At 47.1% G+C, this 12686-nt stretch overlaps 1 protein-coding gene across 1 annotated transcript in view; it reads right to left on the bottom strand.

The window, feature by feature from the left end:
- Window positions 1-7503, bottom strand: part of LOC137045126 (inactive phospholipase D5) — a 36081-nt gene extending 28578 nt beyond the window's left edge. Inside the window, exon 1 of the mRNA XM_067421625.1 lies at window positions 7431-7503. Within this exon, the coding sequence (XP_067277726.1) occupies window positions 7431-7436 (6 nt within the window). The 5' untranslated portion in view covers window positions 7437-7503. The remainder of the gene's footprint in view (window positions 1-7430) is intronic.
- Window positions 7504-12686: the final 5183 nt, after the last annotated feature.

The raw sequence follows: 12686 nt of genomic DNA, 5'->3' as shown, positions 1-12686 counted from the left end.
ATCTCTCAGGGTGATCTGCAGATCATTATTCTGAAGCAACAGGCTATTAAATATATGCTTCAGCTTTCCTTCTATATTCTTACATTTGATCAATACATTCAGTTAGAATAAGACACTATAGTGTTGTTACCAACTCAATTAAATAATGTTCACTGAACAATTACAACTGCATTAAATAATGTTATGAGACTGTTATATATAAATATATATATATAAGAGATGGGCATAGATGAATTAGTTTAATTTAAATGGCTCATCTGAATTCTGCTGAAGGTTTTCAGAATGTGTGTGCTGCCCTCTCACATACGTTACGCTAGCGGTGTAACGGTCCAGATCGCTAATGGGTCGGTTCGTATCGCGGTTTTAGGGTAATGGTTTCAGTAAGGTTCGGTATTTGCCATGTTCAGGGGACAGAAAGAACTACTGTCAAATGAAAATAAAGAAAATAAGAACAAATAACGTAAATAGAAGCAGCAGCACAAATAAATACTATTGAGCAAAGATACTAATAAAATACTACTAAACAATGTTTTTCAGGTTTTTCAGGTGGGTCTAACATTAGTTTTTAGATAGAGAAATGGACTAAAGTAATCAAATGTAAAATAACTGCATATTAACTGTTTAAATTAAAAATTAATCCTTATTAAACTTACAAACGCTATCCAATTTAGAGCAGTGAGTGACGTCCTTATCTTCTGTTTGACATTAAACAGACGGCAGTGATCTTTGATTCAACTGATTCATTCAAAACACAGCATCATTCAGTAACACACACACACACACACACACACACACACACACACACACACACACACACACACACACACACACACACACACATTTAATTATATTAAATATTATTACATTAATTATATTTATATAGGCTATCATTATCCCCTAATTATCGGGACAAGCCTCAATCTCGAGCCTGAAACTGATCAGTAAATGTTTCTGAACGTTGTAGAAATGAGGTGGAGTAAAAAATAAATATATGCTGCAAAATGTAATGAAGTAAAAGTCAAACTGCACTATTGATTCGACTGAAGTAAAGTACAGATACGTGAAAAATGTACTTAAGTAAAGTAACAGAGTGTTTGTGCTTCGTTATATTCCCCCACTGCTGAAGATAAACTCCACCTCATAATGTTTCCTCAGTATTATTATTACGGTTATGAACATTGTGTTCGCATCACTGATGACTCTTGCTCATATGCAGTCGTCTACTGTTAAACTAATGTAACTTTTCTCATTAAAAGTTCAAAAAGCCGTGAGAAGTGATGGAGCAGCTAATAATGAAGGTTGATCATGAGATCCCGCAGACAGACTGTGGCTGAGGACAGGCCAGCGATTACTGACCCTCATCAGAGGATTAGAGCTGGAGATTACACCGCTGGACCACACCGGGGATCAGGAGGAACCATCGTCAGGCTACTAGAGCTCTCCTCACACCGCAAACGCTCTTCAGGCTACTAGAGCTCTCCTCACACCGCAAACGCTCTTCAGACTACTAGAGCTCTCCTCACACCGCAAACGCTCTTCAGACTACTAGAGCTCTCCTCACACCGCAAACGCTCTTCAGGCTACTAGAGCTCTCCTCACACCGCAAACGCTCTTCAGACTACTAGAGCTCTCCTCACACCGCAAACGCTCTTCAGGCTACTAGAGCTCTCCTCACACCGCAAACGCTCTTCAGACTACTAGAGCTCTCCTCACACCGCAAACGCTCTTCACACTACTAGAGCTCTCCTCACACCGCAAACGCTCTTCAGGCTACTAGAGCTCTCCTCACACCGCAAACGCTCTTCAGACTACTAGAGCTCTCCTCACACCGCAAACGCTCTTCAGACTACTACAGCTCTCCTCACACCGCAAACGCTCTTCAGGCTACTAGAGCTCTCCTCACACCGCAAACGCTCTTCAGACTACTAGAGCTCTCCTCACACCGCAAACGCTCTTCAGACTACTAGAGCTCTCCTCACACCGCAAACGCTCTTCAGACTACTAGAGCTCTCCTCACACCGCAAACGCTCTTCAGGCTACTAGAGCTCTCCTCACACCGCAAACGCTCTTCAGGCTACTAGAGCTCTCCTCACACCGCAAACGCTCTTCAGACTACTAGAGCTCTCCTAACACCGCAAACGCTCTTCAGGCTACTAGAGCTCTCCTCACACCGCAAACGCTCTTCAGGCTACTAGAGCTCTCCTCACACCGCAAACGCTCTTCAGGCTACTAGAGCTCTCCTCACACCGCAAACGCTCTTCAGACTACTAGAGCTCTCCTCACACCGCAAACGCTCTTCAGACTACTAGAGCTCTCCTAACACCGCAAACGCTCTTCAGGCTACTAGAGCTCTCCTCACACCGCAAACGCTCTTCAGACTACTAGAGCTCTCCTCACACCGCAAACGCTCTTCAGGCTACTAGAGCTCTCCTCACACCGCAAACGCTCTTCAGACTACTAGAGCTCTCCTCACACCGCAAACGCTCTTCAGGCTACTAGAGCTCTCCTCACACCGCAAACGCTCTTCAGGCTACTAGAGCTCTCCTCACACCGCAAACGCTCTTCAGACTACTAGAGCTCTCCTCACACCGCAAACGCTCTTCAGACTACTAGAGCTCTCCTCACACCGCAAACGCTCTTCAGGCTACTAGAGCTCTCCTCACACCGCAAACGCTCTTCAGACTACTAGAGCTCTCCTCACACCGCAAACGCTCTTCAGGCTACTAGAGCTCTCCTCACACCGCAAACGCTCTTCAGGCTACTAGAGCTCTCCTCACACCGCAAACGCTCTTCAGGCTACTAGAGCTCTCCTCACACCGCAAACGCTCTTCAGACTACTAGAGCTCTCCTCACACCGCAAACGCTCTTCAGGCTACTAGAGCTCTCCTCACACCGCAAACGCTCTTCAGACTACTAGAGCTCTCCTCACACCGCAAACGCTCTTCAGGCTACTAGAGCTCTCCTCACACCGCAAAAGCTCTTCAGGCTACTAGAGCTCTCCTCACACCGCAAACGCTCTTCAGGCTACTAGAGCTCTCCTCACACCGCAAACGCTCTTCAGACTACTAGAGCTCTCCTCACACCGCAAACGCTCTTCAGACTAGTAGAGCTCTCCTCACACCGCAAACGCTCTTCAGGCTACTAGAGCTCTCCTCACACCGCAAACGCTCTTCAGGCTACTAGAGCTCTCCTCACACCGCAAACGCTCTTCAGGCTACTAGAGCTCTCCTCACACCGCAAACGCTCTTCAGGCTACTAGAGCTTCAGACTACTAGAGCTCTCCTCACACCGCAAACGCTCTTCAGGCTACTAGAGCTCTCCTCACACCGCAAACGCTCTTCAGGCTACTAGAGCTCTCCTCACACCGCAAACGCTCTTCAGACTACTAGAGCTCTCCTCACACCGCAAACGCTCTTCAGACTACTAGAGCTCTCCTCACACCGCAAACGCTCTTCAGACTACTAGAGCTCTCCTAACACCGCAAACGCTCTTCAGGCTACTAGAGCTCTCCTCACACCGCAAACGCTCTTCAGACTACTAGAGCTCTCCTCACACCGCAAACGCTCTTCAGGCTACTAGAGCTCTCCTCACACCGCAAACGCTCTTCAGGCTACTAGAGCTCTCCTCACACCGCAAACGCTCTTCAGGCTACTAGAGCTCTCCTCACACCGCAAACGCTCTTCAGGCTACTAGAGCTCTCCTCACACCGCAAACGCTCTTCAGACTACTAGAGCTCTCCTCACACCGCAAACGCTCTTCACCCTACTAGAGCTCTCCTCACACCGCAAACGCTCTTCAGGCTACTAGAGCTCTCCTCACACCGCAAACGCTCTTCAGACTACTAGAGCTCTCCTCACACCGCAAACGCTCTTCAGACTACTAGAGCTCTCCTCACACCGCAAACGCTCTTCAGGCTACTAGAGCTCTCCTCACACCGCAAACGCTCTTCAGACTACTAGAGCTCTCCTCACACCGCAAACGCTCTTCAGGCTACTAGAGCTCTCCTCACACCGCAAACGCTCTTCAGGCTACTAGAGCTCTCCTCACACCGCAAACGCTCTTCAGGCTACTAGAGCTCTCCTCACACCGCAAACGCTCTTCAGGCTACTAGAGCTCTCCTCACACCGCAAACGCTCTTCAGACTACTAGAGCTCTCCTCACACCGCAAACGCTCTTCAGGCTACTAGAGCTCTCCTCACACCGCAAACGCTCTTCAGACTACTAGAGCTCTCCTCACACCGCAAACGCTCTTCAGGCTACTAGAGCTCTCCTCACACCGCAAAAGCTCTTCAGGCTACTAGAGCTCTCCTCACACCGCAAACGCTCTTCAGGCTACTAGAGCTCTCCTCACACCGCAAACGCTCTTCAGACTAGTAGAGCTCTCCTCACACCGCAAACGCTCTTCAGGCTACTAGAGCTCTCCTCACACCGCAAACGCTCTTCAGGCTACTAGAGCTCTCCTCACACCGCAAACGCTCTTCAGACTACTAGAGCTCTCCTCACACCGCAAACGCTCTTCAGGCTACTAGAGCTCTCCTCACACCGCAAACGCTCTTCAGACTACTAGAGCTCTCCTCACACCGCAAACGCTCTTCAGGCTACTACAGCTCTCCTCACACCGCAAACGCTCTTCAGACTACTAGAGCTCTCCTCACACCGCAAACGCTCTTCAGGCTACTAGAGCTCTCCTCACACCGCAAACGCTCTTCAGACTATTAGAGCTCTCCTCACACCGCAAACGCTCTTCAGACTACTAGAGCTCTCCTCACACCGCAAACGCTCTTCAGGCTACTACAGCTCTCCTCACACCGCAAACGCTCTTCAGACTACTAGAGCTCTCCTCACACCGCAAACGCTCTTCAGGCTACTAGAGCTCTCCTCACACCGCAAACGCTCTTCAGGCTACTAGAGCTCTCCTCACACCGCAAACGCTCTTCAGACTACTAGAGCTCTCCTCACACCGCAAACGCTCTTCAGACTACTAGAGCTCTCCTCACACCGCAAACGCTCTTCAGACTACTAGAGCTCTCCTAACACCGCAAACGCTCTTCAGGCTACTAGAGCTCTCCTCACACCGCAAACGCTCTTCAGACTACTAGAGCTCTCCTCACACCGCAAACGCTCTTCAGGCTACTAGAGCTCTCCTCACACCGCAAACGCTCTTCAGGCTACTAGAGCTCTCCTCACACCGCAAACGCTCTTCAGACTACTAGAGCTCTCCTCACACCGCAAACGCTCTTCAGGCTACTAGAGCTCTCCTCACACCGCAAACGCTCTTCAGACTACTAGAGCTCTCCTCACACCGCAAACGCTCTTCAGACTACTAGAGCTCTCCTCACACCGCAAACGCTCTTCAGGCTACTAGAGCTCTCCTCACACCGCAAACGCTCTTCAGACTACTAGAGCTCTCCTCACACCGCAAACGCTCTTCAGACTACTAGAGCTCTCCTCACACCGCAAACGCTCTTCAGGCTACTAGAGCTCTCCTCACACCGCAAACGCTCTTCAGACTACTAGAGCTCTCCTCACACCGCAAACGCTCTTCAGGCTACTAGAGCTCTCCTCACACCGCAAACGCTCTTCAGGCTACTAGAGCTCTCCTCACACCGCAAACGCTCTTCAGGCTACTAGAGCTCTCCTCACACCGCAAACGCTCTTCAGGCTACTAGAGCTCTCCTCACACCGCAAACGCTCTTCAGGCTACTAGAGCTCTCCTCACACCGCAAACGCTCTTCAGGCTACTAGAGCTCTCCTCACACCGCAAACGCTCTTCAGGCTACTAGAGCTCTCCTCACACCGCAAACGCTCTTCAGACTACTAGAGCTCTCCTCACACCGCAAACGCTCTTCAGGCTACTAGAGCTCTCCTCACACCGCAAAAGCTCTTCAGGCTACTAGAGCTCTCCTCACACCGCAAACGCTCTTCAGGCTACTAGAGCTCTCCTCACACCGCAAACGCTCTTCAGGCTACTAGAGCTCTCCTCACACCGCAAACGTTCTTCAGGCTACTACAGCTCTCCTCACACCGCAAACGCTCTTCAGACTACTAGAGCTCTCCTCACACCGCAAACGCTCTTCAGGCTACTAGAGCTCTCCTCACACCGCAAACGCTCTTCAGGCTACTAGAGCTCTCCTCACACCGCAAACGCTCTTCAGGCTACTAGAGCTCTCCTCACACCGCAAACGCTCTTCAGGCTACTAGAGCTCTCCTCACACCGCAAACGCTCTTCAGGCTACTAGAGCTCTCCTCACACCGCAAACGCTCTTCAGGCTACTAGAGCTCTCCTCACACCGCAAACGCTCTTCAGGCTACTAGAGCTCTCCTCACACCGCAAACGCTCTTCAGGCTACTAGAGCTCTCCTCACACCGCAAACGCTCTTCAGGCTACTAGAGCTCTCCTCACACCGCAAACGCTCTTCAGGCTACTAGAGCTCTCCTCACACCGCAAACGCTCTTCAGACTCAGTCATTCTGTCTTGTTTCCAGTTTAAATATCTAACAATTCTTAAATCAAGATGCATTTACTACACTGTAAAAATTATTTAGGAAAAAAGTTACTTGGTTGCCTTAAAATTTTGAGTTAATACAATGAACATTTTTTTGAGATTTGACAACCTTTATTAAAATATTATTAAAAGATTGTGTAAGTATATTGGGTAATTGTGTGTGTTTTATTTCTGATGACGCCGCCAAATTGTGCTATTTTCATGATTTATCACGTTTTATGTGGTTCAGATACAATAATATGTTGAGTTTCTATTTATTAAACACATTTCCTTCATTGTATCAACTCGCATTTTTAAGTTCAATAAACTCAACATTTTAAGGTAACCAGGTTACTTACTTTTTTAAGTTAAACCAACACAATTTTTTTACAGTGTAGATCAGTAAAACGACATAAGATATTTGAAGAGAGTTTTTGCTTAAAACAGGCAAAATGATCTGCCAATGGGGGAGAAAAATAATCTTATTTCTGACTGAAATCTTGTTTTCGTCCCAAACAGAAATAAGATTATTTCTCTTACCCCATTGGCAGATCATTTTGCCTGTTTTAAGCAAAAACTCTCTTCATTTAGATATTATTAATTATATTTTGATATCTTATGTCGTTTCACTTATCTAGTAAATTAATCTTGATTTAAGAGTTTTTTTATATTTAGACTGGAAACGAGACACAATGACGGCGTAAGAAGAGCGTTTGCAGTGTACAGTAGAGCCGCCGAGTACAGTACTCAAACACACCAGTCTGCAGCTGTAATAAACTACTGTAAGTCACACATACGCCATCGCCTCACTCACACTCACACTCACATTAGGCACACTTCATCAGGAGTGAAGGGGAATATATCTCCATCATCTCCTCTTTCCTCAGCCCTTTCTGCAGCTGAAGAGAAGCCTCTCCACATGCACTGATTAATGAGATAGACTCACCTTCATGATGGCCTGAGAGTGTGTGAGGCTCAGCTCCGCAGCCCTGAGAGTGTGAGTGTGTGTGTGTGTGTGTGTGTGTGTGTGTGTGTGTGTGAGGCTCAGCTCTGCAGCCCTGTGTGTGTGAGGCTCAGCTCCGCAGCCCTGAGTGTGTGTGTGTGTATTGATCAGAGAAGGCTGGCTCCAGTGCTGAGATCTCTTCAGAATGATCTGATCGCTCCAGCCCTGCTGAGCCAGATTCAGCCTCTTTAACCAGATCAGCCAATCAGAGCGCAGCTGCTGTCTGACTCCTCCCACCAGCAGAGCCTCATTGAGAACCACATCAGAAGATCAGTCTCACACACACACACACACACACACACACACACACACACACACACACACACACACACACACACATCCATCCATCATGCACTGTAAAAAAAATATTGTTGTTTTAACTTAAAAAAAAAGTATTTTGAGTTTATTGAAATTAAAAATTTGAGTTGATACAATGAAGGAAATTGGTTTAATAAATAGAAACTCAAAATATTATTGTATCTGAACCACATAAAAAATGTGATAAATCAATTTGGCATGTTTCACTGCGTCAAATAAAACACACACAATTACCCAATATGCTTACACAATCTTTAAATAATATTTGAATAAAGGTTGTCGATTCTCAAAAATGTTCATTGTATTAACTTACATTTTTTAATTTCAATGAACTCGAAAATTTTTAAGGCAACCAGGTCACTTATGTTATAATGTCATATGTCATAAATACGAATTAATGAATAGAATAAATGTTTTTTAAATGTAGTACGTTGACCTGACTTCTATGAAAGAGTAAACAAAGAGAATTGCAATTCTGGCGAGCCATGTTCAGTAACAACTTTCGGATAAAAAAACGAAAAAACGAATAAATGCTGTGTTTGTGGTATACAACAGCGGACCAGCTGCGGACTGCAAACGCAGCATATGAGAAAGCACAACAGGGCGTGCGGCTCCTGTACCGCACACGCACCGCACACGCAACACACACGCACTGCAACACGCACCGCACACGCAACACAACACACACCGCACACGCAACACACAACACGCACCACACACGCATGGCAACACGCACCACACACGCATGGCAACACACACTGCACACGCAACACGCACCACACACGCATGGCAACACGCACCGCACACGCAACACAACACGCACCACACACGGAACACAACACGCACCACACACGCAACACAACACGCACCACACACGCAACACAACACGCACCGCACACGCAACACGCACCGCATACGCAACACAACACGCACCGCACACGCAACACAACACAACACGCACCGCATACGCAACACAACACGCACCTCACACACAACACGCACCACACACGCAACACAACACGCACCGCACAGGCAACACAACACGCACCGCACACGCAACACGCACCACACACGCAAGACACACCACAAACGCATGGCAACACGCACCGCACACGCAACACAACACGCACCACACACACATGGCAACACGCACCGCACACGCAACACAACACGCACCGCACACGCAACACAACACAACACGCACCGCATACGCAACACAACACGCACCGCACACGCAACACAACACAACACGCACCGCATATGCAACACAACACGCACCACACACGCAACACAACACGCACCACAACACGCACCACACACACAACACAACACACACCGCACACGCAACATGCACTGCACACGCAACACACACCACACACGCATGGCAACACCCACCGCACACACAACACGCACCACACACGCAACACAACACGCACCACAACACACACCGCACACGCAACATGCACTGCACACGCAACACACACCACACACGCATGGCAACACCCACCGCACACACAACACGCACCACACACGCAACACAACACGCACCACAACACACACCGCACACGCAATACGCAACATGCACCGCGCACGCAACACACACCACACACACACCGCACACGCAACACAACACGCACCACACACGCATGGCAACACGCACCGCACACACAACACGCACCGCACACGCAACACAACACGCACCGCATACGCAACACAACACGCACCACACACGGAACACAACACGCACCGCACACGCAACACAACACGCACCACACACAACACGCACCGCACACGCAACACACACCACACATGCATGGCAACACGCACCGCGCCGCAACACGCACCACACACACACAACACACACCGCACACGCAACACGCACCACACACGCACACGCAACACACACGCATGGCAACACACACTGCACACGCAACACAACACGCACCACACACGTAACACAACACGGACCGCACGCAACACAACACGCACTGCACACGCAACATGCACCGCAAACGCATGGCAACACGCACCGCACACGCAACACGCACCACACACGAAACACGCACAAGCAATACGCACCACACGCGCATGGCAACACGCACCGCACACGCAACACAACACGCACCACAGACGCAACACAACACGCACCGCACACACGCAACACGCACCACACACACAACACGCACCACACATGCAACACGCACCACACACGCATGGCAACACGCACCACACATGCAACACGCACCACACACGCATGGCAACACGCACCGCACACGCAACACAACACGCACCACAGACGCAACACAACACGCACCGCACACACGCAACACGCACCACACACACAACACGCACCACACATGCAACACGCACCACACACGCATGGCAACACGCACACGCAACACGCACCACACACGCATGGCACCACGCACCACACACGCATGGCAACACACACCGCACACGCAACACAACACAACACGCAACTTTTATACATTTTAAATATATATTTTTTACTTTCATTTATTTGTTACTTCATTTTAATATTTATTTTAATATTTATTTTTACATTTATTTATTTATTGAATCGTTTATTTTTACTTTTCTGTGTGCAACATGTAAATGTGGAGGGCGGTCCTTGTGTAGCTTCAGCACATCATTGGTTTAAAAATAAATGAGTGCATAAATAAATATAATATATATATATATATATATATATATATATATATATATATATATATATATATATTAAAATAAATATTAAAAGAAAATAATACATTTAGGGAAATATTTTTTAAATATTTATTTAATCAAATTTTTTATATGATTTATTTAATATTATCACATTTATTTATCTACTTATTCATTTACATATTTGTATTTCCATTCATCTCTTTTTAATTTCTGCAGGTTTGTTCCTCCATCCTAATCCCCCTGAAGATACAGCAATAAAACTAAAGCATGGCTTACCTGATGTCAGATCAAGAGGAGTATGAGGAGAGATGTAGACTGAACACAATAATGCACAACACCATTCAGCATCTCCTGTGATGCAACACATTAGTACTTCCAGAAGGGGGCGCCATTCCATCTGTGTTCAATAGAAGTGGGGTGAGCCCTCACACACACACACACACACACACGGGCAGTAGCTGCACTCATGCCATGTAGCAGTCACCGTAATATACCAGTGTGTGTCGCTGGACTGTCTGTTATGTTTCTCAGCTATTATTCCTGTCGATCAGCCGCTCTCCACTAACAGGTAAAGCTGCGCTCCATTGGAGCAGACCAAAGAGAGGACAGACCGTTCCATAATCAGCCCCGACACCAAGATGGACACCAGACCTCTGCTTGCTCTGTCAGAATACAAATACAGAAAAGGGTTTTTGGAGAGTAATGCCAAAGTATCACTGAGTGGACGACACAGACAAACAGAGGTGCTAATAAACGATATTTTACTGTAAAACACCTTTGAGTTAACTTTACTTAATGCCTTTACTTAAAGGGACAGAAAGGGAATAAAAACATCATCACAGTAGTCCATATGAGACATCAGTGGGTTAATTAGAGTCTCTTGAAGCATCCAAAATACATTTGGGTCCAAAAATAACAAAAACTACGACTTTATTCAGCATTGCAACCCGTTCTCACTCCCAAGGCGGCAAAATCTGAAGCGTTAGGCTTGTTTGAGATGCGCCTGAAATAAAGGCGAGACTAGGCGGCTGCAGTGAGGGGAGGAGCGAGAAAAGAGCAGGCAAGCCGGACAGTTCTCTCTTCTCGTAGTGGATGACCTACGGGATCAGGTGTGTGTGTGTGTGTGTGTGTGTGTGTGTGTGTGTGTGTGTGTGTGTGTGTGTGTTTAAAGTTCTCTCTTCTCGTAGTGGAGATCAGACCTACGGGATCAGGTGTGTGTGTGTGTGTGTGTGTGTGTGTGTGTGTGTGTGTGTGTGTGTGTGTGTGTGTGTGTGTGATTAAAGTTCTCTCTTCTCGTAGTGGAGATCAGACCTACGGGATCAGGTGTGTGTGTGTGTGTGTGTGTGTGTGTGTGTGTGTGTGTGTGTGTGTGAGATTAAAGTTCTCTCTTCTCGTAGTGGATCAGACCTACGGGATCAGGTGTGTGTGTGTGTGTGTGTGTGTGTGTGTGTGTGTGTGTGTGTGTGTGTGTGTGTGTGTGTGTGTGTGTGTGAGAGATTACAGTTCTCTCTTCTCGTAGTGGAGATCAGACCTACGGGATCAGGTGTGTGTGTGTGTGTGTGTGTGTGAGATTAAAGTTCTCTCTTCTCGTAGTGGAGATCAGACCTACGGGATCAGGTGTGTGTGTGTGTGTGTGTGTGTGAGAGAGAGATTACAGTTCTCTCTTCTCGTAGTGGATCAGACACCTGCGAGATCAGTTGCGGATATCGCGGGATTCACACTCGTGCGCTCTGTTGCTGATAAACTGGATGTCATTTAAGTTCTGTTGCTTTTATATGAAAATAAATATTATGAACAAGACACCCAAAGTTTTTGTTATTTATTTTCTTTCGAAAGGCCTGTTTATTAAGCATTTTTACTTTAATTACATACATGTTTTTATATATTTTTATTAATATGACAACAATCACATAACCCACAGAGAGATCGCACTGTCCGAGAGTTTGGGAATATTCACACATAATTTATAGACATAAAAACATGATATCAGAGTTTTAAAATCAAACATTTAAAAAAAGAAAAATACATCACGGTTGTTTAAGCCAATAAACATTAAGCTGTGTCGTCAGCAAGTCGTTTCCCATCATGCTTTTGCTCCGCGCAGTCGGTGGAGAGCAGCTGCGCTCGACTGCAGAATCCGACACATGGGTTGAGCATTGGCTTCTCTTCCGCGTTTGTGTTCAATCCTCAAAT

Source organism: Pseudorasbora parva, chromosome 17 (genome assembly GCF_024679245.1).
Source record: "Pseudorasbora parva isolate DD20220531a chromosome 17, ASM2467924v1, whole genome shotgun sequence".
Classification (NCBI taxonomy): Eukaryota; Metazoa; Chordata; class Actinopteri; order Cypriniformes; family Gobionidae; genus Pseudorasbora; species Pseudorasbora parva.
Note: the sequence above shows the minus strand (reverse complement) of the source record. Positions and strands in the feature narration are given on the sequence as shown.